This window comes from Ictalurus furcatus, chromosome 7 (genome assembly GCF_023375685.1).
Source record: "Ictalurus furcatus strain D&B chromosome 7, Billie_1.0, whole genome shotgun sequence".
In the NCBI taxonomy this organism is placed as follows: Eukaryota; Metazoa; Chordata; class Actinopteri; order Siluriformes; family Ictaluridae; genus Ictalurus; species Ictalurus furcatus.
The window spans coordinates 16,246,315-16,274,297 of NC_071261.1; the positions used below are offsets into that span (position 1 = coordinate 16,246,315).

The 27,983-nt window shown below is 38.7% G+C and overlaps 3 protein-coding genes across 8 annotated transcripts; 2 read left to right on the plus strand and 1 right to left on the minus strand.

The window, feature by feature from the left end:
* The first annotated feature begins 249 nt into the window (after window positions 1–249).
* On the plus strand, window positions 250–3,184 carry LOC128609966 (histone H2A.Z). Its single transcript, XM_053628929.1, has 5 exons — window positions 250–391; window positions 705–782; window positions 1,862–1,975; window positions 2,462–2,591; window positions 2,810–3,184. The coding sequence occupies exons 1-5, from the start codon at window positions 389–391 to the stop codon at window positions 2,869–2,871; spliced, it is 387 nt and encodes a 128-aa protein (XP_053484904.1). The 5' UTR covers window positions 250–388; the 3' UTR covers window positions 2,872–3,184.
* Window positions 3,185–9,819: 6,635 nt separating this feature from the next.
* On the plus strand, window positions 9,820–19,629 carry gps2 (G protein pathway suppressor 2). Of its 3 annotated transcripts, none has more exons than XM_053628931.1 (11): window positions 9,820–9,962; window positions 10,188–10,305; window positions 11,094–11,203; window positions 12,160–12,272; window positions 12,389–12,471; window positions 13,204–13,283; window positions 13,409–13,583; window positions 15,838–15,921; window positions 16,059–16,135; window positions 18,444–18,539; window positions 18,800–19,628. In XM_053628931.1, exons 2-11 carry the CDS (start codon window positions 10,212–10,214, stop codon window positions 18,890–18,892), a joined length of 1,005 nt encoding a protein of 334 aa, XP_053484906.1. In that variant the 5' UTR covers window positions 9,820–9,962; window positions 10,188–10,211; the 3' UTR covers window positions 18,893–19,628. The 3 variants fall into 3 exon arrangements, with proteins under 3 accessions (XP_053484906.1, XP_053484905.1, XP_053484907.1); XM_053628930.1 differs by lacking the exon at window positions 9,820–9,962 and adding an exon at window positions 10,015–10,105 and having other exon boundaries at window positions 18,800–19,629; XM_053628932.1 differs by lacking the exon at window positions 9,820–9,962 and adding an exon at window positions 10,015–10,105 and having other exon boundaries at window positions 18,444–18,479; window positions 18,800–19,629.
* A 1,419-nt stretch (window positions 19,630–21,048) lies between these two features.
* LOC128609968 (eukaryotic translation initiation factor 5A-1) lies at window positions 21,049–27,115 on the minus strand. Of its 4 annotated transcripts, none has more exons than XM_053628937.1 (6): window positions 25,515–25,914; window positions 24,016–24,191; window positions 23,652–23,756; window positions 23,334–23,465; window positions 23,165–23,237; window positions 21,049–22,182 (listed from the first exon to the last, which is right to left on the minus strand). In XM_053628937.1, exons 2-5 carry the CDS (start codon window positions 24,181–24,183, stop codon window positions 23,175–23,177), a joined length of 468 nt encoding a protein of 155 aa, XP_053484912.1. In that variant the 5' UTR covers window positions 24,184–24,191; window positions 25,515–25,914; the 3' UTR covers window positions 21,049–22,182; window positions 23,165–23,174. The 4 variants fall into 4 exon arrangements, with proteins under 4 accessions (XP_053484912.1, XP_053484909.1, XP_053484910.1 ...); XM_053628934.1 differs by having other exon boundaries at window positions 21,049–22,272; window positions 25,515–25,913; XM_053628935.1 differs by lacking the exons at window positions 21,049–22,182; window positions 25,515–25,914 and adding an exon at window positions 26,899–27,115 and having other exon boundaries at window positions 22,967–23,237.
* Window positions 27,116–27,983: the final 868 nt, after the last annotated feature.

A 27,983-nucleotide genomic window follows, 5' to 3' on the forward strand; every position in this document is an offset into this window, starting at 1 on the left:
GATGATAGCTTGAATCAAGTGACTGAGCCTTAGATAATGAAATAACCTAAACCTCCTATGATAAACCATGTGAGTAATATTGCCATAATTTTAAGCCAATAACAACAAATGATTTAACATCGTATCATATTATATAATATTAAATTCTAGCTATGTTAAGAGTAATATTTTAAGATTTTTAGCACTACAACGGTCTCTCTAGTTTACATGACGACGGGTTTCACCGCCACACGACACCAGGACGAAGCTGATTGGTTGCTTTGTGCGCGCAGTGTCCCGGATGTATTGCCTTTCTCTCTATATAGCCCACTGAAGGCGGGAAGTCTGTTTCAAACCAAGACCTTCTGGATTTGTCTGGACGTTTTTATAAGAGATATATATACACGAAATGGTAACGAATTTCTTGATTTCGTAGTGTTACGTTTAACGCATTTTTCGAATTTTGCCTATGTTTAGTTTTATTTCTGAACTTTGGCGGTTTTAGCCTAGATGCTATTGTCTCCGGCTTATTTTCGCTAACGTTAGTTAGCATTGAAGCTAACGTGAATGGTGTGATGCAGGCCAAGGGCATATTTTACGCTGCCGTGCTTTTAGGAACACGGTTTAACTAAATTAATCTAAAGCACCACAGGTAAAATGGGTGACTAGCGAATGTGTATGTAAATATTTACTTCTCTCGTATGTGTTTGTTTGTTTATTTTTAGGCAGGAGGAAAAGCTGGTAAAGACTCGGGCAAGGCGAAAGCTAAGGCGGTTTCGCGCTCACAAAGGGCAGGACTGCAGGTCTGTAGCGCGGCTCCTCGCGCTTACATTCAACACTTGCCCTTATTTATTCACTTACTTTATTATCTTTTTAAACATGTAGCTCGTTTTAAATGGTGTATGGTATTTTTTTCTGGCAGGTTAACATTTTAATAGAAACTGTTTTACGTATAAAGTTGTAGTGGTGTGTGTGTTTTTTTTTTTTTTTTTTTTTTTTTTTTTGGTTCTTCTTTTGTTTTTGTTTTTAAGTCTGGAATAATTCAATGTGGCTAAGTAATAGTAATTATAGCTTCAACACTCCATTATACATTTAACTTCTCAAACTTTCCCTCTTCTTACTCGCACATGAATTCACACTGAAGGGGGAAGACCCACCACCAAGTGACTCCTGTAAAACAAGACTTAAACATGTATTACTGGACTGTCTTTACTCTTAACAATACTAGACAACTGGTCTACTCAGAAAAGATGTAACTAGAAGTCTAACAAAATGTCTGAACAGGAAAAATCCTAGACTTCTCATCAAATATTAAAGTGACGGACCTTTTGATATATATAGTAGGGTTGGGTATTGTAACCAATTTGGTGATTCAACTCTTATTTATATGGTTTTGATTCAATAGCAATTAGTTATCAATATTTCATTTAAAATGTTAATTTTACAGATGTGGAATCCATGTTTTAATATAAATGCTGGTAACTGAAACCCTCCTACTTGGCTATATTACTGAAATACATGTTTACATTAACAGTAAGGCCCACATGATTGTTTAATTACTTTGAGTAGCATGCATTGTAACAAATTGTAAATATGTGCTTACAATGTAAACATGGAAAGCACAAAGTGTACAATGCATATTACTGTGTGTGTGTATGTATGTGTGTAATATATATATATATATATATATATATATATATATATATAATAAATTAATTTTTGAACAGCCCTATTATATGGCTGCTGCTGTTGTGGTACTGTCAGAAATTACAGACTATCCTGTTTTACCTACCTTGATCTTGTGTCGAAAATAGCCATTGACACTGACATTGCGTTAAAAGAACAATCAGTAAATCAACGTCTTCTCTTCCATGCTTTACAGTTCCCTGTTGGACGTATTCACAGACACCTGAAGTCCAGAACAACAAGTCATGGCCGTGTAGGAGCCACTGCGGCTGTTTACAGTGCTGCAATCCTCGAGTACTTGACTGCTGAGGTAGAGTGAGACTTAAAAGGTGATCAGATGTTGATCACTACTAATGCAAATTGTGCTATCTATTCCCAACATCTTTCAGCTGATTACACCCCCTTCCCCCAGTGCCAGGGAGTTATACTCTATGCAAATGATCATTGTGCAAATAGACCCAGCTTTTGGCATTATTGGATCATTTGTGTTCATATTTCATACAAGCACCAACTTTAGAGCAATCTCAGTATGTCACATTTTAACATGTATGTTCTTGAGCATTACTCCATATGCATGTATTAATTGGGGTGCTTGTATTTTTAATAAATAGGCCATACATAAGGGTCTGGAATAATGGCTCTAAATCTCCCCAGTAGTGAAATGGGTTGAGCGTGGAGAGAACATGCCATATGGAATTAATGGCAAGCTGCCTAAAAGTGGCCAGTCTAATCACTTATGATCATACTGCCCTGTCTGATTCATTACACTTCAATAGCTTTTTCCTTTTGCATTAAGGTTCTCGAGCTGGCGGGAAATGCGTCCAAGGATCTGAAGGTGAAGCGTATCACTCCACGCCATTTGCAGCTCGCCATCAGAGGTGATGAGGAGCTGGACTCGCTTATCAAAGCAACCATTGCTGGTGGTGGTAAGTTGTGCATGTACAATCTAGTGTATACAATGCTAAATACCACAGTAATTCTCATCTTAGACAGTTTAAGCTAGTACACTGCAGAGACTGATTAATCTTTGGTCTAGATGGTATTATGGAATGTGTTGGGTTTTTTTTTTTTTTTTTAAATATAAACCTTATTATGGATGCCTGAATATTTCATATCAACCTTTTTCTTTCTGTGTTTGTTCAAGGTGTCATTCCCCACATTCACAAATCCCTGATTGGAAAGAAGGGGCAACAGAAGACTGTGTAACATTTCCAGCGAATCTTGTGTGTATGTGTGTGGTGCGTCTCAGGATTTGCTCTGGGAAGAATTCAGAAGTGGTTTTGTGTAGTTTGGTAGTTTCATGACATTGTGTTCAGCCTTGCATTTACTCATTTCTGGGGTAATTTTTAAACAAAACAAAAAAAACATGGCTTCAAAGAAGCCAATTTTTATTTTTGACAAGTTTAAAGTGTAGTGTACTTTGTTTTTGTTTTTTTTTTCTTTGTTTTTTTTAATTGGTAATTTGCTTTGAACCTGAAAAGTTGGTGGGTTTTATTCAAATAAAACTTGGTGCACTGTATTAACGGCCTGTGTTCTGTCTTTGACTTAAACTTGTACCTGATGGCTTTTATGCCTTTTTAATTTTCTTCCTGGAAAAAATGCCATAAAAGTTTCTTGCAGTAGGGCTGCTTGGCTCAGTATTGATGAACTTCATAATTCATTTAATTTATACCCAAACCTCATCGCACTTGATTTTAAATAAATACATTTGTATTATTGATACTCTGGTTCAATCATGTACCTTGAGTTGACTTGGAATGAGGCACTAAACACGTAAATTGAGTAGGTCTAATGAGTATAGGTGGAGGTTTTTGCAGGTAAATGAGCTGTTTAATAGAAGAATGCATATAGTTTTTAAGTTGTGAATGAAAATTTACTTGTATTTCTAGTGACTTATTTTAATTGGTGCTTAGTGGGCCTGTCACAATTACATAATTTACACAACATATTTAAATGTACAATCAATCTAAAAAAAAATACCTGTTTATTTATGCAGTTATCCAGTCAGCCATGTATAACAGTAGTGTTATAAATATAAAAACCATGCAGATGCAGGTCAAGAGCTTCAGTTCATGTTCACATCATTCGGTGGGGGGGTTATAACTGACTTTAACAATGCCGTTGTTGGTAACAGATGGGCTGGTGAGTATTTGAGAAACTGCTGATGGATCACCTGGTATTTTCACACACAACAGTCGCTAAAGTTTACACAGAATGGTGTGGAAAAACGAAAGTTATTGAGCGAGAAACAGTTCCGTGGGTGGAAGTACCTTGTTCATAAGTGAGGTCAGAGGAAAATGGCCAGATCGGTTTGAGCTGCCAGGAAGGATATAGTACCTCATATAATCACTTTTTACAAATGTGGTGAGCAAAAAATCATCTCAGAAAGCACAACACATCAAACCTTAAGTGGATGGACTACAAAAGCAGAAGACCACATTGGGTTCCACTCCTGAGGCCAAGAACAGGAATCTGAGGCTATCAGGCTGATTGGATAACTGCATAAATGAGCAGGTGTACAAGTGATCCTATTAAAGTGGACGGTGAGTGTGTGTAGTTGGAATACAACAATAATTTTCTAGATTTTTAATATGATCAAATCATTGTAGCACTATATATTAAGAATTTTCTCAAATGTTTTGATTTGCACATGCCCATTTCTACTAGACATGCTATAGATTTTTTTTTAGTACAAGTGATATACAGTGCCTTCCACTAATATTGGCACTCTTGGTAAGTATGACCAAAGAAGGCTGTGAAAAAATTGTCTTTATTGTTTAACCTTTTGATCTTTTGTTAAAAAAAAAAAAAATCACGACAGAGTCCGCCCTCATGGATATCAAACAATTGGAAACAAAGCAGATTTATCTAAAATTATATTTTAAAAATATATGTGTGCAACAATTATTGGTATCCTTTGAGTCTTCTCCTATAATGCCTGATGAGGTTGGAAAATACATTGCAAGGGATCTGAGACCATTCCTCTATACAGAATCTCTCCAGATCCTTCAAATTTTGAGGTCCACACTGGTGGACTCTCCTCTTCAGTTCAGCCCACAGGTTTTCTATGGGTCAGGGGACTGGGATGGCAATGGCAGGACCTTGATTTTGTGGTCAGTAAAACATTTTTTTGTTGATTTTGATGTATGTTTTGGATCATTGTCCTGCTGGAAGATCCAATCACGGCCCATTTTAAGCTTTCTGGCAGAGGCAGTCAGGTTTTCATTTAATATTTGTTGATCTTTGATAGAGTCCATGATGACATGTATCCTAACAAAATGTCCAGGTCCTCTGGCAGAAAAACAGCCAGAAAAACATTAAAGAGCCAGCACCATATTTAACCGTGGCCATGAGGTACTTTTCCATATGGCAACCTCTCTGTGTGCGCCAAAACCACCTCTGGTGTTTATTGCCAAAAAGCTCTATTTTGTTTTCATCTGACCATAGACCCCGATCCCATTTGAGGTTCCAATAGTGTCTGGCAAACTGAAGACGCTGGAGTTTGTTTTTGGATGAGAGTAGATGCATTAAAAAAACAACAACAACAACAACAACAAAAAACCCTTCCAAACAACTTTTGCTGATATAGGTGACTTCAGATTGTGGTTTTGGAGAGTTTGTATAGTGACTGACACACACTTAGACTGAAAAGACAGTATGGCTGACAGTTATTTTGGATTGAGAAGGAATTTTTAAAAAACTCCACCAAAAAATAGTGTGTGGCAATGAAGATGAATAGGATATAACAAGTTTAGTCCACTATCGTAGTACATAACCTATGTGTTTGGTTATGAATTAATGAGAAGTATACAGTGATAAGTAAAAGTGAAAATGTTAAGATTCGAATATTATTAATCACTGGTAATCTAGACACATGGTTATCAGTTGCTTTTTAGGTTTTGCCTTGGACGTATAAGTGAGATAAATGTACGTCGCTCTGGATTAGGCCGTTTGCCAAATGCCATAAATGTAAATGTAAAAGTTGATGTGTAACTCTTGATCATGAACTGAAAAACTGGTTTGTCTCCTGTATTAAACACATTTCTAAAGTTATTTTGTGTCATAACCACAAAAAGCTCTATATACAGTTACAGCTTAGTGCTCTCTGTTTTAGTGGCTCAGAGACACTGCAGAGAAAATCACTGACTTGTTTACAGCAGTGCATTTAGATATAAATATTTTACAGAATTTAAGCCAATGTTAGGGTGTGGTTTTGGGTCAAATGACAGCACTGCAGTATTCAATTACTGGGGCTTAAAACTAATCAAGTAGGTAAGGAAAAGTAAGATGTTGATGGTAATAATGGTTAATAATGGTTAGTAATCTAGTGAACTTTGCTTGTGCAGATACCACACACTACCTTTGATAGATCACTATATGCAATAATGAGAAACAGAGAAGATGCAAATGTGTTTAAGATTCAAATACATGGAATCATAGACCAGTTTTCCCTATAATATAATAAACAGTTTACTAAACAGAACAGCACCATGAACCCTATATAGAAACGTAAAAATTGAATGCATGTGCATAATTTTATAATTTAAAAAAAGATTTGTTTTTTTTCCCCAAACAAATCCAGATCTTTCTTGCTCTTTGTAGAAAGTATTGGATTCATGAACATGAAGAATGAAATCAGAACAGAACTGATGAAGACACTGAACAAGTGAGGTGAACATCTATAGCACTGCAATCTTTAACACTTACTACCAGATATTTCAAGTATTTAACCAGATGACTTGGGATGAAGATGAAGTTTTTTTTTCTTTCCTAAATATTATACAGAGTAGCTTTTTTCCTGATGGAGCTAAATGCATAGTTTAGTTGAAATAAAACATCTACATCTTGAAAGCATGATAAATGTAAAGAATGTCCACCGATCAGCCATAACATTAAAACCACTGACAGGTGACGTGAATAACATTGCTTATCTCATTACAATGGTCAAGTGGTGGGAAATATTACACAGCAAGTGAACAGTTTTTGAAGTTGATGTGGTGAAAGCAGGAAAAATGGGCAAGTGTAAGGATCTGAGTAACTTTCACAAGGGCCAAATTGTGATGGCCAGACAACCGGGTCAGAGCATCTCCAAAACAGCAGTTCTTATGAGATGTTCCCAGTATGCAGTATTTAGTACCTACCAAAAGTGGTCCAAGGAAAGACAACCGGTAAACCGGCGACAGGGTCAGGGAGGCAAGCCAATGTGATGCTCTGGGCAATGTTCTGCTTTGCAACCTTGGGTCCTGGCATTCATGTGGAAGTTACTTTGATACATACCACCCACCTAAACATCGTCGCAGACCAAGTACACCCCTTCATGGCAACTGTAATACAATAATGCGCCCTGCCACACTACAAATATTGTTCAGAAATGGTTTGAGAAACATGACAAAGAGTTCAAGGTGTTTACTTGGCCTCCAAATTCCCCACATATCAATGCGATCGTGCATCTGTTGGATGTGCTGGAGAGACAAGTCATATCCCATGGAGGCCCACCTCACACCTTACGGGAGTTAAAGGGTCATGAAACCTCCCTCTTTCAGCTCAAGTCTACCTCTCAATGTTTTTGAAAAATGCAACTTAAATGGGTGTGGATGGCTGTACAAAGAAGGGAGGGGGAGTGGGCGTGGCAGGGAAAGGTAGGAGAGGTAGAGGGGGGCAAGCCTTCAAAAACACTCACAATAAAGATGGATAGTGACAAAAAGTTTTCAGATGAGGCAGAGGACTTCTCTCCTCCTGAATCCCCAGGGCTAAATGGAGACACAGTAGATAGCAGTGCAGGTCCTCTGCCCTATCTATTTGAACCATTAGCCCCTGGCGTGACTATGGAGGAAAACATAAAATAAAACCGGAGGCAGCGCATTTGGGAGAAATGTTGGAATGGTAGCTAGCTAATAGGCTCGAGCTTTTCACAAATAAAAAAGCGAAGGCTCTTCCCTTCAACACGGACTCTCGTTGTATAGTTTTGCATTCAATGGCCCATGGAGCTTTAAAATTATATATATGATATTACATTATATATTGTATGTACAGTTTTTATAATATTTTATTATATAGTTTTGCACAAGCCGGAGGCAAGACGGATAGGAGGAGTGTCGGAATGGTAGATAGCTAATAGGCTCGAGCTTTTCATGAATAAAAAGGCAAAGGTTCTGCCCTTCAACATAGAGTCTCGTTATATAGTTTTGCACGTGACGACCTGTGGAGCTTTAAGCGGTTTAATTAGCTCAAAAGGTAAGTAAAACTGTCATTGTTAAAAATTAGACACATACCCCTTTTGAAGGGATGGAAAAGTCCCCGTGACTGAGTACCGCATCGTTGTGTAGACGCAAAGTGCTTTTATGAGCAAGTCTGAAGTCCACCTTTCTCCAAGTCTCATAGTTCTCCCGAATAAACACACTTGAACACTTACACCACTGAAACAAACAGTTGCGACCCATTTGAACGCCTCTCTCATCTACTATGTTTGTAGGAAAGCATCACGTGCTGTCATGAATAATTAAGAGACAGCATCTTCTCATAGGATAATAACACGCAGGCTCATGAGTAATTTACATTTACATTTATTCACTTAGCAGACGCTTTTATCCAAAGCGACTTACAAATGAGAAAGATACAAGCAAAATTGAGACCCCAACAAGTCATTCAAGTACTATAGTACATTGCCAAGTCACTGCCTGTGACGTGTGACAGGACGAGATTTTAAACCAAGAAGATGAAAATAGCGGAAGAAAGCTCAAAATTACCCAGTTTTCTCCTACAATTAAAAATTAACGGATGCTAAGATTGTCTTTTATGATGTGCGATACGAACACCTCTGTTAAAATCTCAGAAAATGTAGTTTAGTGTTCAGACGTCAGTTCTGTTTTGGTGGCACAAGGGAGACCTACATAATATTAGGCAGGTGGTTTTAATGCTATGATTGATCGGTGTATGTTTGACTTGTTTTGATAGGTTAGTACTGTTGGATTTTTTTTTTTCCCTCCAAAATTCACTGTGCTCATGTTGCAGTGAACAGCCAGCCAGAAAAAGGCTTTGTACATTTGAAGAGAAAACAAGTACAGGTTTTGGGGTACAGGTACAGGCAAAGGAGGATTGTCTTGATATGGCACTCTCTCAGCACGTTTACATGGACAACAATAATCTAATATTAACCTGTTTACGACAATACTCTGATTAAGAAACTACCATGTAAACAGCAATTTTTCATTACATTAATCCGATTAAAGTCATCTTCGAAGTAAACACAAATCGAATTAAGACATTCCTATTTTAGTCGCATTATCGACGTGCGTTACAGACACGTAAACAGCTTAATCACATTATTAACGTCGTTTGGGAGTTTTCACCGCATTTTGTGACAGGACACGTACACACGGCAGTGCTCAACCATTTAACGGTAAACAAGAGAGCACGGCTGCATCCGAAACCACGTACTTACCTGCTATATAGTCGGTGAAATACATGTGTTTCGGCTACTATATAGATGGTAAGTACGCAGTTTGGGACGCAGCCACGGCTTCAAGCAGTCGTCTATTTGCACGTATAGCATGACAAATAATTAACTGCACTTGAAGCTTTCATAACATTAAAAATGAAACACTCAAAACTGTATACGGTACCATAACGAAGACGAACTGTATGTTGATACGTGAAATTCTGGAGGGAACGTCGGACGGCGTGGCGTGGGGACGTAATGATGTGTGCCGTTAATCGATCTCTGTTCTATAACATGTAAAACGGGTACATGAAAGGAATATTCTAAAAGCAACTCATGTAAACACCTTAATCACAATATTATCTTATTCAGAATAAGCTCAGTAATTAGATTACTGCTGTCCATGTAAACGTAGTCACTGAAACGTGACCTCTGGTGCAATAATTTGACTGTGGTCTTGCAGTACTGTCTATTCTCCAATAGATTGGGCAACTTAAGTAGTATTTCATAATGTCACATTAAAAAAACAACAACAACAAAAAACACGAAGTATGCGGCTATGACATTTAGTTGACCTTATTTTTCAGGATTTTATTCATGAGGGGGAAAAAAACCCGATTGAACTAAAAGATGAAGTTTGTATCAGTCTCTTACTTTGTCAAGATTGCACCGGAAAAAGAAATCCGAAGTTCAATGTAACATCGGAAGTAGTTGCACACCGCTGCACAACAACTCAAAGCTACACTTAGCAGACTATATACTATACATATATACTGTTATCCATATTGTCAGTCGCGTCTTGTTAAGGAGAAGGGGACGGATATTTAGAGTTGTTTTAGGGATTTAAGAGAAACCGGAAGTAAGTTCCTGTGCTTTATTTATTTTATTTTTAACCAAATCCCAAGAATATATTTGAGATGGGGTTAGATAACTGTCCTTTAGCTCGCTAGCTCTGTTTTCTGTTTCATAAAAGTCTCTCTGAATATTTGGTGATTAACAATGGTAAGAGTAATTTAAACTCTGGAATGTGTTGAGTATGTGACTGTGGTGTTGAGGGTAAATGATGTGTTTGTTTGGTCTGTAGCTGGCCCCTCCGCTCCCCGTCACCATGCCTGCTCTGTTAGAGAGACCGAAACTGTCCAACGCCATGGCCAGAGCCTTACACAAACACATCATGAGGGAGAGAGAGCGCAAGAGACAAGGTACACCATGCAGGATCCGCTTGTTATTTTATTCTCTTACACTAGTAGCTTCGAACATTTATATTGATTTGCTTCTGGCCATCTCAGTTGCTCTCTGAGCAGGGTTGCAAGGTCTCAGGAAAAACATGAACCCTACTACATCTCCAAACCCATGCAGAAAATCTGGAGCTAGCCCAAAAATAATGTTGGCAAATATATGACAAAGTAGTGACAATATGTTCATTCACTTGATGAAAAAGCATGAGGTTTAAAAAAATAAATAAATAAATAAATAAAAGATGATTTTATTTCCCATTGGGTCCTCTTGATGTCCCATCTTACTTTATTTGGGGGGGGGAAACACCAGACATAACTATCTACAATGTTTGATTCTCATTTCAGACTAGAGTTCTCTCATCAACCCATACAAAAGCATCTGACTAAAATCTCAGATCTCAAATATCTGTATAGTTCCCACTGTAATTTTACCACACTTTACCCTTGTTTGCCATAGCCTGCTTGCAGAAGTTGATTAGATTATTTACTTTAAAATAAGAGCACAGATTATTTCTAAACTAGCCCTAAAAACCCAAATAATGAACATGTTTTTTCCCCCCAACCTGCAACCTTGTGTGAAAACTAGTCCAACTTGGCCTTTGACGAAGACCCTAGTGACCTTGCTTCTGACAGTCCTGAGATTTGAGCTCACTTTAACTGCTCGGCTACCACGGCTGGGATTTTCATTAGAGCTTTCTATAGAAAATACAGAAATCACAGATTTGTACTCTGTCCCCTTAACTTGCTTGCAGAAGAGGAAGAAGTGGACAAAATGATGGAGCAGAAGATGAAAGAGGAAGAAGAGAGAAAAAGGACAAAAGAGATGGAGGAAAGAATGTCACTGGAGGAAACAAAAGAGCAGGTGAGAAAGTTAGAAGTAACCAAGGGCTGGATGTGTGGAGTTTTTTATTCATTTATTTATTTTTTTGTGCTTTTCTTTAAGATTCTGAAAGGATATCTTTCCAGTTTATGAAATTAGTGAAGTGCATTTGATTATTCTACCTCAGTGGAAATCATGTTAGTAAAATGGTTTATTGTTTGCTAGTATGTTCTGTGTATCAGCTAGTAAAGCAAGAAACAGTAACACAGAGAGCTATAAGGCTGACGGTAGCGCAAAGATATGTTCTTTTTGAGAGGTTTTGCTCTTTCATCTGATCCTGAGTCCCTCTGACAGTCATAGTGATGTGCACGTTTATGTGTTTATTCTCACAATACTCATACTTCTGTAATACTGAGCACTTGCGAGCCTTAATACTTGGGCTGCGTCACAAACTACATACCACCATACTAAATAGTATGTCACCACAGCATTGGTTTCATTTCTATTTAGGCATCCTACTTAGTGTGCATTATGTGTTTGGAGACTTGAATTCTCCCTGAATGTGTTCCTTGGCATGCCGAACTCACTCTCAGCTCACAGTAGAGGAAGAGTACAGCACTACGCACGTTACAAAATGTTCTCTCTTTCTTTTTTTTTCTTTTTTTCTTTTTTTTTTTGACCAGAGTTCGAAAAATCTCACGTCCAGCAGCTTTAAGTAATTATTTTCATAGACTGAAAAGAATTCTCATAAAGGGCCAATAAAAATGCAGCTGCTTTATGAATATAAACACTGTAGCACTTTTTTCCTGAGAATATTCTGTTGTTTGTTGCTTCATTTGAGAATTGTTGGAGAAAAAAAAAAAACATTTCAGCGTACGGTCATAAAGTGATGGATGCTCCCAAAAGTATTGCTCAAGCAAAGGACACGTGTTTGATGGCCAAAACGTTGCTTCTATAGTAAAGAGGATGTGTTCTGATGGCCCTGCGCTGTGTTTCAGGTGCAGAAGATGGGGGAGAAACTGCAGGGTTTGCAGGAGGAGAAACACCAGCTCTTCCTGCAACTTAAAAAAGTCCTTCACGAAGAGGAGAAGCGACGGAGGAAGGAGCAAAGGTGTGTGAGAAAGCTTCCGTGTAGATTTGCCAGTCAGAGATGATCTCCAGTGGCTAATTCGTATTTATTTACACTCCTCCTCTATTTTCATCCTTTTCATCTGTTCTAATCGACAGTGATATTACAACACTGACTTCAGCCAGTTATCAATCCAGTATTCCTCTGCACTGCACAGGACAGCACCTGCTCAGCTTGCAAGGTGAGTTTTATGACACTTTCATTTGTTTCATGGTTTTAGAGGTTGGAAAGGTTTTGAAGAGTGATATCACTTAATAAAAATAATATATATATATATATAATTTCTTTTCTTTTTGTTTTCTCGTGATCTCGACATAACAAAATAGTTGTTTTCTTGTGATAACATAGATATATATGTGTGATAACGTAGATATATATATGTGATAACATTCCTTGTGAATGAGACTGGTGCTGCATGCACATTGGCGTCTTTGCCATACACCATCATAGATGTAATAATTACCCGCTGTAGAGATGGACTTTATCTCCACATAAAGAGAGAAGGGTGTCCCCTTCTCAAGTGTCGGACACTAATGTGGAACTCTTCAGTCACTGACAGACACAGAGTTATTTCAGCTTGAGTGAGTCCCTGATCAAAGTAAAAACAAATTTGTTTATCAATGATGCTGCGAGATTGCGCTAAGCTTTTGCTACCTCCAAGAAACATAAAAAGACGTTGTTGAGTACACAGAAAAGAAGTCGGGATCACGAGAAAACAAGAAAGGAAAAAAATAATAATGCATGGCCTCTTGGGGCTTCCATACTTTTAAAGATGTCATATACCTGTCTTTGGAGGTGGTCATGCTCCTGAGTTCTTGACTATGAATTGCTTTGGCATCATCAGAATTTAAACTGTGATCGCTTGATAGAGGCATATCATTTTATTCTTTAAGTTTTGTATATGTATCTATAGGCAGTCCTGTGAGTCACAGTAGACCTGGAGGTTTGTTGGCAGAACGTGGTAAACAGTTGTTTCAGACACCTGGTATCCCTGTGAGTCTTTTTTGTTTAGACTTTTCCCAAAGACCAACTGCTGTACATTATGGTGCTGGTTAATACTGTATGCTTTTCTTTATCAATGTGTAAATCTCTAACCAATCATCGTTCGTGTTAATCAGGGCCGTCACTTCCCTGGTCAGCCTGCTTTCACTTCAGGCTCTACTGAGCATGCTCAGTTTTCAGCCAGCCCTGCAGTTCATGAGGCGTACGCAGTCACCCAGACTCAGCACCCTTCCACCTATGGCCCAGCTGCATCGGTCCCCATCAGCTTCTCAGGAACGCAGATTAGGGCTGGTATGTATAAAGCCACTCAGAGTAAAATTCTAGTCTTAAAGTGGTGAAAACTTTGAAGAAATTAGGATTTATTTTTCGCCTCACACTTTGGCTCAGGAAAAGTTTGAGTTTATAAGTTCGAACAGGATGATCGGTGTAAATTATTATTTTATTTAAAGATCTTTTTCATTCAGTACTGCCCTTCAGAAACTACAAAAGATGTTTACATGTTTCCCATAAGATGAAATAATAACAATTTACACTGATCATCCTGTTCAAAATTGTACACCCCCCTGGCTCTTGGTGTATTGAGTTGCCTTCTCGATCATCAGAGAGTGTTTGCACCTTTTGTAATTGTCATGTACAAGTCCCTCAGTTGTCCTCAGTGTGAAAAGATGAGCCTCAAAATCATATAGCCACTGTTGTAAAGGGGTCGAATGCTGGAAAAGTAAAGAAAGTGCAAGACCTGGAGGATTTTTCTGAAGAACAGTGGACAGTTTAACTACTCAGGACAAACAAGGGACTCATGAACAACTATCACAAAACATAAAAATCGTCATCGATCATCCAGGTAACAACACACAGTGTTAAGAATCAAGCGTATGTAAGTGTTTGAACTGGTTCATTTGTGTAAATTCAGTTAGTGTTGTGTCCTGTGGACTATATGTAAATATCTGTTATGTAGTAGTAAATGTGGCCGTGCTGAAAAAGGACAGATGTGCACCCACTAACTTCTGTGCTCGTAAAGATGTAGGCCTACTGCAAATAATTGACAATGGAGAGCTCATAAAGATGTGTACCAGCTTGATCATGAAGGTATATTCATATAGAAATAAAATATCTCCAGCAACACTGTAAGAAATGGCACAACCATTTTGGGACACCCCACGTGGCCATCTGGCTTCTCTGTTCATTTGATTTCTAAAGCAAACGGCACCAAGCAATATGTCATGTTGTAATTGTAGATGTTATTAAACACACATTTCAGTTATAAAGTGTTTCCGTTCTTAGCCAATTACTCCGCGTATACTCACACACTTGCATATAATGTGAAGACATTAATAACATAACATGGCTTCTTTTTATGTATATCAACCTGTGAGTTGTGGTTAGCATTTTAGTAGTGCAAACCAGATTTTCTTGCACTCTACTGCTGTGCGTGTAACGACTCTAATGGCAAATTGTTTTCTTATCCATACTAGTTATTATGGTAGCACTATAGTTATAGTTATGGTAGTACAGTAGTTAACTACAATATGCAGTTCGATATCCCTTGTTTCTTCCACTAGCTCAGCAATAGGGTTTGCATTTGTGTTTACATATACTATAGACACAAATATGGGGGATATAGATCTGGTGACTGGCGAGACTTGTGTTTTGTTATATATGAAGCGTTATCGCATTGGAAATAGCCATTACAAGATGGAATTGCGGGATGAATGGGGTCAGCAACAATACTCTGATAGGCTGAGGCACTCAAACACTGCTTGATTGGTATTAAGGGGCCACAATTGTGCCAAGAAAACATTCCTCACACCATTATACCCCCACCACCAGCCTGAACTTTTAACACATGACAGGGCCATCGATTCATGCTGTTGATGCCAAATTCTGACCCTTCCATCTGCATGTTAGAGCAGAAATCAAGATTCCTACATGGTCATTCCGTACAGGATTTCACAGATTATTATTATTATTGCGCTGGCTTTTTTTTTTCTTTTCTCAATTTGCGAATTCTTTTATGTTTGTTTTTTTTTGCAGAAAACTACTTGAATTGGCGAAATTGTACTTGTATGAAATTGTTTTGCACAGTCTTTTGCAGTGATGTTTTTAGCTGTGCTCATGTTCAACACACATGAATCGAAGAGGGGCTTTGGCTGAATGCACTTTGTGATGATGTGACATGACATATGACCTCACAAATCTGTGGAAAATCTGCAGTTGTAATTGTAAAAAATTCCAAGCTCCTCCGAATATTGCAGAGTTTGCTTGATTTTGCATTCATTTCTGCAATCGTAAAATTGCAAAATCCTGGAGTCATTGCCCGGTGTGAACTTTTGCTGTTGTAGCCCATAAGCCTCAAGGTTCAACATCAGTTGTATCTTCTGATATGCTTTTCTGCTGAGCACATTTGTAAAGAGTAGCTATTTTAGTTACCTTAGACTCCTGTCAGCTCGAACCAGTCTGGCCATTCTCCTCAGACCTCTTTCACCAACAGTGTTTCCACCCACAGAACTGCCTCTCACTGGATGTTTCTGTACTACTCTCTCTAAAGGTGCTTCAGCTTTCCAGACCATGCCCTACCTGCCCCATCAGCCACAGGGTTATGCTGTCCACAGCCACTTTGCTTCCCAGCCAGGTAGATGCAAGTTTGTTATTATAACCTGAGTGCGTATTTCTAGCTGTTAAAATCTGGTGTTTTTCTGGTTATCAGTAAGTAGTGAATGATCATCTACGCTTCATTCACTGTTAACTTTCTTTTGTTGCCTATGACAGGATTCCTCCCCAGTGCCAGTATACCCCTTCAGAAGCAGCTGGAACATGCCAATCAGCAGTCTGGCTTCACTGACTCGGTATAACCATTTGATTTCTGGGTTCACTTCATTCTTAAAAACCTACTTACACCAGAGAGTGTGTTGCTGGTGGAACCATTGTATAAGCTTGTGTTGCCTGTTCAGATAACTCGGTCTGCACAAATATTACATACAAGATTCTTCTTAAGGTGACATTCACAGTTTTTGGCAGCCCTCAGAATGGGCACTAGAGTACACACAGAGTGTGCATTGCTGGTTTGTTGTAGTGTATACAGTGGGGGAAATAAGTATTGGATACATCAAAATTTTTTTTCAGTAAAAATATTTCCAATGAGGTTATTCATGTGAAATTTTCTGCAGACTTTGGTGTTAACTCAAGAAATCTGGAAATATAAAGAATTCACAATGTTAAAGTCCATAAATAAAGTTATGTGTAATAAAGTGGTATGACACAGGGGAAAAAAGTATTGAACACACTGACTGAAATGTATTTAATACTTCGTGGAAAAGCCTTTGTTTGTAATGACAGCTTCAGGACGCTTCCTGTATGAAGAAATTAATGGGTCGCAGTATTCATGTGTGATTTTGGCCCATTCTTCTAAACATATTGTTTTTAAATCTTGTTCAATTGGATTGAAGTCAGGTGATTGACTGGGCAATCCTTGATTTTTCCCCCTCTGAAATCAATTGAGAGTTTCCTTTGCTGTATGCTTTGGATCGTTGTCCTGCTGGAAATCCACCCACATCTCATCTTAATCATCCTGGTGGATATCAGCAGATTCTTCTCAAGAATCTCCCGGTAAAGGGCTCCATTCATCGTACCTTCAATTATATGAAGTCTGCAAGTACCATGTGATGAAAAACAGCCCCACACCATGATGCTTCCACCTCCAAACTTCACTGTTGGTACAGTGTTTTTAGGGTGATGTGCAGTGCCATTTCTTCTCCAAACATGGTGTGTAGTATGACAGCCAGAAAGTTAAATTTTGCTCTCGTCTGACCAGACTACACTCTCCCAGTATTTCATAGGCTTGTCCAAATGAGTTATAGTAAACTTTAAACGACAGGCCTTTTCTTTAGTAATGGATGCGGGATGAGCAGTGGAGTGCATTGCCTATTGTTTTCTGTGTCGATGGCACCTGCTGCCTCCAAGTGTTTCTGGAGCTCTTTCCGAGTGGTACTTGGCTCTTGGGCTACTCTTCTGACTATTCTGCTGACTCTCTGGTCAGAAATCTTGCGAGGAGCTCCTGTGTGTGGCCGTTTGATGACGGAATGATGTTGCTTCCAGTTGCGGATAATGGCCCCAATGGTGCTTACTGGAAGATTCAGAAGTTTTGAAATACGTCTGTATCTGATTTCATCAATATGTTTCGCAACAATAAGGTTGCAAAGGTCTTGGGAGAGCTCTTTGCTTTTACCCATCATGAGATGTTTCTTGTGTGACACCTTGGTAACGAAAAGCCTTTTTATAGACCATCAATGTACTAACCCAGCTGATATTAATTTGCACAAATAGGAGGTATAATTACTTACGGATTTCAGTTGGTTCCTTGCCTTGGAAAACTGCTTTTTCTTAGCGTGTTCAATACTTTTTTCCTTTGTCATTCCACTTTATTACACATAACTTTATTTATGGACTTTAATGTTGTGAATTCTTTATATTTCCAGGTTTCTTGAGTTCATACTGATGTCTGGTGAAAATTTCATGTGAATAACCTTATTGGAAATATATTTACTGAAAAAAAATGTTGACGCGTCCAATACTTATTTCCCCCACTGTATGTGTTTTTGCTAACTCAACCTGTGCACACACTCACATAGCAAGCCGAAGCCTGCCATAAGCTGTCCTTTATAGATTTTTTTAGTGCTGTTTCATACAGCCCTGGATGTGAACTGAATACTGCTCAACACTGACCTAAATTACTGAAGCCTGAATCATTTTTATGCATCAGCGTGTATTGGTGTGCATTCTGTTAATGTATTGTTTGCACTGAATCAGCGATGGGCATTTTTGTTAGATACCAGAAAGTCCTCATGAACACCGCCTAATGTCTGACAAGCTTCATAGCCAACGTGACATCAGAGCACATTTGGTTTTAAGTTTCGATGTTTTTGAGCCAGTTGTTTTCTGTAGCATGTACTGTATGCGCAATTACAATGAAGTGATGCATTTGCCTTCTGATTATATATCTTGTGTATTCATGGTGTATTTGACTACTAGAGACATTCATTCTGTTTACAGGGAAATATGAAAACAAACAACAGGTTCTACATATTCATATTATACATTGCTTGATGTGAAAAGAATGTCTACATGATTTTAAGTGTGTGTCTGTGTGTTTTACAGGGTGCCCTGAGGCCCATGCATGCGCAGGCTCTACATGTAAGTGCTGCAGGACTGCTGCCTACACCTTCACTGGCTGTTCAAATTCCTACCGTAAAGGTGAGCTCACTGAGCAGTGCTTTAAGTCTCAGTGAACTCTTGCCCTATAGCCTTATTTAATACTTTACCCTAAATTCACTTTAAAAAAAAAAATTATTTCTCATTGTCCACATAATGTTTCCTTTGGTACACATTAGTCATTTAATTTTCATTTATTCACTCTTTGTGTGTGTGTGTGTGTGTGTGTGTGTGTGTGTGTATAATATAATATATGCATTTTACTTGCTTAACACCAATATTTCTGTGTGTGTATGTGACAGGCCCCATTTCAGAGCTCTCCTCAGCCAGCTCCCCGTCACGCTTTCCTCTCCCACCCACAAGCTGGACAGAGATTCTATCACCATAGCAAGTAACCAAAAGCAGACCACATAAAAAAAAATTCTCAACATGTGGCCAGTAACCATAATGACCATAACACTGGGTTAGAAAGGGTCAAATAATGTTTATACCTCTGTACAGGTCTGATTTGGATGGTCTGGAAAATGTACATACACTTTTCATGTAGATATTTTGTGGCTTCTCTTAAACGCATTATGTGGGTGAAAGGTTTCATCTAGAAGCATTACTCACTAGTTTTTTCTGTTGTCAAAAGTGATTAGACATCATAGATTTAAGACATTTGTTCAAATATGATAGAATTGTCCAGATAGCTCTTTTTGTTCAGACTGAATAAAAATACATTTTTGTGTGTGATATTTATTCAGTGAGTGATTTTTGCAGATCCTGTACTTATTTTCCTATTCACAGGACTGTTGCAAAATAGATGTATTAGATGCCAATTGGAAACATTTACGGAGACAGATGTTTACCACTGTAGAGGAAGTTCCAGTTGTTTTTACACTAAAATTATATTTGACATCCATGGCTAGATTTTATTTGTATTGGAAAGTTCTTCCATAATTGAGTATGATTTTTGCTGTCACCTGGCCAAAAGCTGCTTCAAAAATCATTCGCAACCCTGAGGAAAACTAGAAAAAAGAAGACATCTACCACGGTAAAATGTCTTGTAGCTGTATTAATGATTCAAGGGAGGCTACTCTGAATATTACAAACAAGGTTTTAAGGTTGGAGCTGATTAGAAGGGACTCCCATGTGCACAACGTTTCAAGATTTCTTGTTAAGACTGACGTGGCCTGTACAAGACATCTCTGGTGCTAAAGTGTACCCCTCTTTTTATATATATTATATAAAAAGCACCTAGGCTGAGACCTTGCAGTCTAGTCTAGTCTGGCCTTGCTGAACTAGATTAATGTACAAAGCTGTGCCTTGGCCTCTGGCAAGGGAAAAAGCCCCAAATCATCAATAATCAATGTTACGTAAACAGTAAATACTCCATAATTTAACATTAAGAATGATTTGTGTACTTGTTTATGAGGCAGAAAAGTTGTTTTAGGATGCCTGCCTACTAGGCTTGTGCGATTATAATAATATAATCATCGCTACACAATATTACACTGCCAGCAGACCTGCCAACCGTTACACGTTCTGAGTAGGAGCTCCTCAATTTAATGTCAGTGTATGCTAATACATGGGATATCTCAAATACACCAAAAGGGCTTCTTTTTCTCCCCAATAAAAATGCCACACGAGACAACTGACATGTAAATTTGAAATGATTTGTGCAGGTTTTGTACTCAGATATTAACTGACTGCCTGGAAGCTCCACCACCCTTCCCCCTTCTTAAATACTATCAGGGCTCTCAGGAGTCGTAGGGAGTTCTCGCCGTGTGCAAATGGAGAATGTATGTTCCATGTAGCTAACATCTGACAAGTATAAAACCACACTTTTGTTTGTTTTTTCATCCAGAAGAGAACTGCATCGGTCAGCACAAAGATATGTTCAATCACTTCGGGCAGCAAATTGTACAACTTTTTTATTTATTTATTTATTTATTTACTGTTTACTGAACACTACTACTGCAGAATCACCTGAAAATCCACAATCAAGATGAGTTTTCACACTTGACCCTGCCAGCCAGCAGTTCCTGACTACACAGATGGAAATATTTATACTTTACCATACTATCCTTAAAATGGAAATGGTGGAAATGCTTTTTTTCGGTTCTGGTTGATTAAATGGTTTATTGCAATTGATAAAATGGTAAGTTGAAAACATAATCAATATCTCACAAGCCTACTGCTTACCCAGTCTGACATTTCGAAGCTTGCAGGTGTGTTGCTCTAACAGCAGCTGATGCATGCAAGTTTATTTATTTTTTTATCTTTCTCCTATGTCAATTAGGTCAAAATCATCTCTTTATTATTATTATTTTTTTTTATTCACTTCCCATCAAATGTCCTACCTAAAAGGACCTGAAAGAAATCCACACTACATTTCCTTAGAGCTAACATTATTATTCCAGTCTATTTAATTTAATGGGGTTTAAATAGCTTTTTATTAATGTAAATACAAATAATTTGCTTGTTTTCATCAACAGTTCCAATAATTCTGTACAATGTCAGCATACAACTGTGTTGCAATAATGAATGCCCATCAGACACTGAAACAGAAAAGGCAACATGAAGGTGCTCATTTTAATATTAGGGTATGAGAATCTCTTGGTTTAATACAGCTGTTTATCACAGTCAGGGTACAAACAAAAGTTCTGCTTAGGTAATATGAAAGTAAAAAGAAATTATCTTAACACCAACTTCAGATATGAGCCAGCACAGAAAGCCAAACCCGTAAGGAGATGGATTCACCAAATTAAAATGATCATTGGAGAATAGCCCCTTTTAAAAGGTGGTAAGGGAATGACAGCTGTACATCATGGTTCTCTCTTAGCCACCTGAGAATGTACTGAGACCAAATCATTGCCTGTTATACTCCCCCTATGGTAAGTTTGTTGTTTTTTGTTACCAAGGACCTATTTCAGACAAATTATTTTAAGATTACAGTTCATTTACTGAAACCATTGTTCTACATAAAAACAGACTCTTAAATTTGACTAATGCTTAAAAAAAAAAAAAAAAAAAAAAAAGTGTAAACGGGACATTTTTATTAACCCTTTACTCACTAAATATACCTGTTCACTCAATATCAGGATGGCTCCCCATCTTCTATATTTTGACTACTAGAAGATAAAGGAGTAGGTGAAGAGAGAAGAGACCACACCACATCCTATTACACGTAGTCTTCTCAGGTTTTTTTAACCACAGTGCCTGTATTAGAACAGGATGCCGCACTTACTCAACAGTCCAATTTAAAATGGCAAAAGAAGGGTGGTAATTGGGACAAATGTAAATATTAAAAAAAGGAAATGAAAAAACAAGCCAAAAGACAAAATGAGAACAGACACTCATGTTAGTATAATACATATGGCGTGCCTTTACAGTTCCCAAAGCTAAAGAGCTCATGTGTCATTCTGCCTTTTTTTCCCTCTAATATATACATTCAAAATATTGTAGATTAATGTATATTCAGTGTATTTACAGAGATATTTGTCCATTTGCAACCATTTCCAATTATTTAACCCCCCCCCCCCTAATTTTCCAACCCAAAGACAGGCTAAAGTAAAGTACATAAAGAAGGGGAGAAAAATAATTAAAAATTAAAGAAAGGAAAAAAAAAAACCCAGGGGGAATAGCATTGCTGAGGCATAATTCTCTCCTTCTGACCAGGTCCAGTGCATCTTGCCAATACCTGAGAGAAAGTGAGAAAGGGAAGGCAGAGGAAGAACAGGCAGGAGTAAGGGAGCAAGTCAGAATGAAAAACAAAGGGGGTCGAGTACAACTAAGAAATAGAGGAATGTATATAAAGAGAGGAAAATTTACGATTTCAAAGATCAGAGGGAAAGGAAAGGAAAATGAGGACAGCATGAGTAACTAAAATTATGAAAACCAGCCTTAACACTACATTATAAACTCAGAACAGCAACTTGACATTTGTCAAAGTTTGCGATGTCTGATGTTCTGGAAAATGTTCTGAATGTCAGGTAGCTAGGAACATGTTTAGAAAGGCCTGTATGTGCAAGCATTTATCAATCAGGTGGTTAAACAAAAAGTTTATAAACTCATTGCACACTCTTGCTGTGGCTACATGGATCATTCGAATATTCATGCCAAATATATCTTTGATTAAGGGTTAATAGCTTCTGTATAGCAGCAGCCTTTTGATGTATTTATTCTGTAACAATCATCCCCACCATGTTAACAGAACAAACGTAATACAGGTAGTACAAAATACAGAACAGACATAACATCCTATGTACAATTTGTCCATCCATCATGTCGGTTATTGTGTACAGAACAACGTGAATACAAATAATGTATCTTTTACTATCTGTGTTACTACTGTGGTCATGCAAGCACCAGTGTGCAAAGAGCAAACCATCACCCTGCTTGATTTTTTTAATAGTGAAATCTATACGTCGTGTTGTACAGAAATATATCAACAGAATACACAGTTAAGTGAACACACTGAAGAGTTTTTGAACTAAATAGTATATTTTATTGAGATCACCACATGGATAATTATTTGACTGAAAAAAAAATTGCTGGAATATAACGTAAACACTTGGATTAGTGCTTTGCTGTTGGCACACTAGCGTAGCACAGTTACTCTCAGCTAACAGGTGAGCATGCATACACACACACGCACGCACACACGTGAGAGCTCCAGGTACCTGCTGCGTTTTATTTAGTCATGGCTTTAATGGCCACTGCAGCCTCCTCATTCATTGCAGACAGGACACTGATCTGAAAAACAGACAAAGCAAGCAATTAGTCCAACCAGAGTTACAGAAAACACTCTTACAAAGACATGTGTGGTAGAGCAGAGTCAAAGACATTTACCAGGATCTCCTCTCCGGCATCATACTTGCTCTCAATCTCTTTGCCTAGATCTCCTTCAGGCATTTTCAAGTCTTCTCTGACCTCACCGCTGTCCTGGAGCAGAGACAGGTAGCCATCCGTGATGCCAATCAACTGTGGATAGGGGAGACAGGGAAAGAAAGATGTTTTGAACCATCTCAAACGGTCAATACATTTCCAAACAGCCAGCATGTACATCTCTTACACTTGTTTTGTTCTTGAAAGTGGAAAAATGAAATCATTCGTATCATTTAGTCCTCTGAAACACAGCGGATCAGTGGTTTAGCAGACATCCCCTACCTGATAGTCCATTCTCTTGATGTTGGGGACATCCATATTGTGAGTTGAGGGACAGATATCTTCATATTTTTTGCCAGTGAAGATGTCGATGCCAACCATGTGGACCTGTTCACAAAAACAAGAATTAAACAACTTTGTTTCAAACCTTTAGGTCATCCTATTGCAGGTTTTCATGAGTTGCACGATGTCCACACATCAGCTACTCACTAACACATGGTATACAATAAGACACGATTTATTAAAGTACATTCTGAATGCCAAAAAAGTCGCTACTACCTCGGACAGCTTCTAAAGGAGATGTGAACCTAGAAACAAAGCCAGACTTGACCCTTTTCAAAATGTGTTTTATTCAGTGTCCAGTCACCTTTGCGTGTCCATGTTTGCCAGTTTTGGAAGTTGACATCTCCACAATCTTGCATGGTCGACCCTTCAGCAACACAAAGCCGTTCTTGCGCAGGGCAGAACACTGCATGGGGTAAGTGGTGGAAGCCCCAGCATCACCTGTCGTGAAGTCCAAATCTGCATCTGCCATTTTGTATCCTGAAGGCAGACAAACATTAAACATGAAACTAGATAATGCTTCTAGGTTTAGTGAGTGTGTTCATCATGCTGGTAGAATAAAGTTACAAAACAAACAAACAAACAAAAAAGTGGCTAATTTACCAAACTGCATATTATGTTTCTACTTTACTGACCACTTAAGAGTCATAGTTTGTTAATATAACTTTTAGGCAGCCTCGTGTTTGTAAACGTAAATATTTATGGGGGGGGATTGAATAGTACTCTACGTTGCTAGCTCGAACAGGAGTGCTAAATTAGGTAACACAGGAATGGCACCTGTTAGCCATGCTTCTGCACAAATACTTAAAACTACACTTCTCCCAAAACTGTTGTAAACCAATTATCAGTGATAAAAATCAGTTTAATCTTAGATTTACCAGCAGGTAGTGATACATAGAGAACATTGCTTTGCGGTGGAAGTCGGCGCGCACGCGCTCACGTGGAAGGGCCCAAACGTCAAGTCATGCTGTCTCCATGCTATCAGCGTGTCGGCGTAAACAGGCTCGTCAGAAAGTCCTCACGCACTGTCAGTCGTTTTAATTTTTTATCAGATTAAATACGATAAGTTTGACATTTGGGGCACGCACAAAAACCGGTCACAGTTTTCTATTTCCATACTGTAGCGGTAATCCGCCGGCGCTAGCATGCTAACATGCTAGCCACAGTCGGCGCGAGCTGCTGAGAAGGCCCGTTAGAGCGCTCGTTCGAGTTACACACTGCTGAACAAAGCGGGCTGAACCGAGCCTCTGGGTTTCCTCCACTGAGGCCTACTACAGCTCACCCGAGTCTCACCGCGGATACTCAGGACGTGTGAACACGTTTTCTCCAACACTGAGCTGGAGAAGTCAGCGCGCAACTTCAGCCTGTTCACGCCTAGAAAGCTAACACGAGGTAATCCGGGACGCTGCGTGGCCGGCCACTGGCTGAAGTTATGATCCCAGTCATTTGATCTCTTTCCAGATCTCACCTTTTAACTCCACCACATCTTCGCAAATGCATTATTTATTTAATTTGTATTTCCGCAAAGTTGAAGTTGAGGCCTAAAGAAATTTTTTGTTGTCGTCATCCACATCCCAGGAAAATGAGCGCAAACCCAACCAGCCACAGCATAGGCCCAGTTAGAAAGAAACCCGCTTTGTCTGAAGTTAACAGTGCAAAATAGATCAAGTTCAGGGAGAAAGATGATGAAGAAGAAGAAAAAGAGTAGTTGTAGAGAGCCGTGTGTTTGTATGACTACTCTAAAGCGAGATCGCGCCATGTTACCAGCTTCTCTCAAAGCTTCAACTACTTACGTCTACTTACCTAATTTGAGATATTTTCCACCCTAGACGTTACGGGGCAAATCCACCAACTGACTCGGTCTTGCTGGAGGTCTCACTTTTTCACTGCTCTCTTATCTCGGCTGCTCGTGGCTGCGCACTGCCCCTGTTCTGCCTTAAATCAACTCTGTGGACACTACCGTCATTCCAGGCGTTTCTTTCTTTCCTTCTCTCTCTCTCTCTCCTGTTTCTCCTTTCCCGACAGCAGGTCCGAGTCTTTGACGAGGCCACACGTACAATTCAGTAGCCGACAAAAGCGTGAGCCCCAAACTCTCTCTCTCTCTCTCTACCTCTCTCTCTCGCGCGCGCTAGCTTTTCTCGTTCACTCTCTTTGACTCAGCCACACATAGCCATGAAACGAACCTCAGCAGTTTCCTCCTCACTGCGCATGCGCGCTCGCCCATCGCTCTTTAAATTCTATAGGCCGGGCGGGGCGCGCGGTCGCGTGTTCGCGCGCTCTGCCTCGTGGCCGGTTGATCATTCAACAGTAAAATATAAGACCTCTCATTATAGCGTTTTCTTTTTTGTCCTTCTCAGTAATACGGGCGAATTTTACAGTGGTTTGTGTTAACTTGATAGTAAACGTATCCGATTTGCTTTCTCTCTGTAGACACGTTCTTGTTTCTCCCCCATTTATTCTTCCAGATGGGTTCCGCTAGTTGGGGGCGGAAAGCTACGGCAAAACCGTATTCCTCAAAACTCTACGTAGCCTGTGTTACGCACTGTAACTGTGTTACGAGTCCTCCTTTTCAGACATGCGCATTAACGTTTCCATCCGTTGAGCACTGCTTTAGTACAAGTGCAGGGTTGGGAGGGTTACTTTATAAATGTATTCCGTTACTGTTAGAAATTACTTCATAAACAATGTCATCACTAACGCAATCCAGGTATCACAACATAAAAGTAATGTAATCTGATTACTTTTGGATTACTTCAAGGTCATATATGTAAATAAAGTCAAGAGAAAGGCAATATGATCTGTTTAGAGCTTAAAAACATGTCCAGTGTTGTGAGGGAAATTACTCATTTTTACTTTGTAATAATTTTGTTCTTGTTCATGTTCATCTGAGGATAACGCCTAAGAAGGCCATGTCATGTGACTGAGATCAGTACAGAATATTTATCTGCTTACAGAGACACAAACATGTTCTTCTGTTCAAGGTTCGTCTAAACATCTTCCAAGACCCTAAAACAAACCCTGTTTGAACTGCCTCAAACTGCTTCTTATCAGTACACAGAATTAAGTCATGCTCTGCTTTTCATATATATAGTAGTGGTTTAGTGCAAGGGCTTCAGTGCGCTCTCATTATTCTATCCTGCTTTATTCTATCCTGTATCAACCATCTTTCTGTGATAAACCTTTTTACCTTCAGAGGACGAGTCTGCGAGTGTTGTCTAATTTCCACAACAATTTGGCGTCTCTTGGCTGGTCTGCGCGAGTCTTTCAGATTTTCTGGACAACAAGCAAACCAGAGGACGCCCATGAAAAAAGTTCCACCCTGAACTCCGTGTTGACACCCGGGCAACCTTTTGCTGTGCAGAGCAAAAGACAGATGCAGCCTTACTACTGACTGGTAGGAATTATCAAGACTTTAGAATTAGAATTACAATTTTATGGTCATTGTGTATTGCTGTTTCTACGCAAAGGAGTCAATGATTTAGAATTAGAATTTTATGGAGTCATTGTGTATCGCTATCTGTATGGAAGGGAGTCAATGATATAAGAAATGTGCGTATTACATTGAGAGAAGTATTACATGGAGCGATTTCTTATAAGAACTTCCAGGAACTTCGCCTCTGCGATGGCAGAGATATTGGTGTTTCTTAGATCACAGCTTCAAAACTAAGATATATACTGACGGGTATATATATAGAGAGAGATAACAACAGTAAAAATATTTGCTAACGGATAGAATCCGGTTCGAGAAATAAATAAGTAAAGAGAGTACTTATTAAGAAGCGCAAGAGGCACGGTATTTTTGCAGTGGGTTATTATCAAGTGACATGCCCCATTGACTCATTTCATCATATCAGAGGTACATGATACATTTGCCAAATTTAACGCACAAGTAAATTCTACTGAGATAAATAATAATAATAATAATAAAAAAAAGAAGGGAAGAGAAAACTGTAAGCCCTACCAAATTGCTGTATGTGGACTCACCCTCTTCTACATTCTTAAGGTTTGCTCTATTGAACCTATAGGTTATATGATTTAATTGAATGTCTAGAGATTTGGCACACATTTTGAACCTTTTCTGTCTGTCCACGAGAATGCATATTCACTTGATTTTCATAGCATGTTAAATTGATTAAAACTTTGAAAGTTATAGAAGCTGTAAAAGGAATAAATAAATAAATAAATAAATAAATAAATAAATAAATAAAATGGAAAAACGTAGCAAAGCACATCCTGAGATACATGCTATGGTATGTACAGGGTGCTCACATG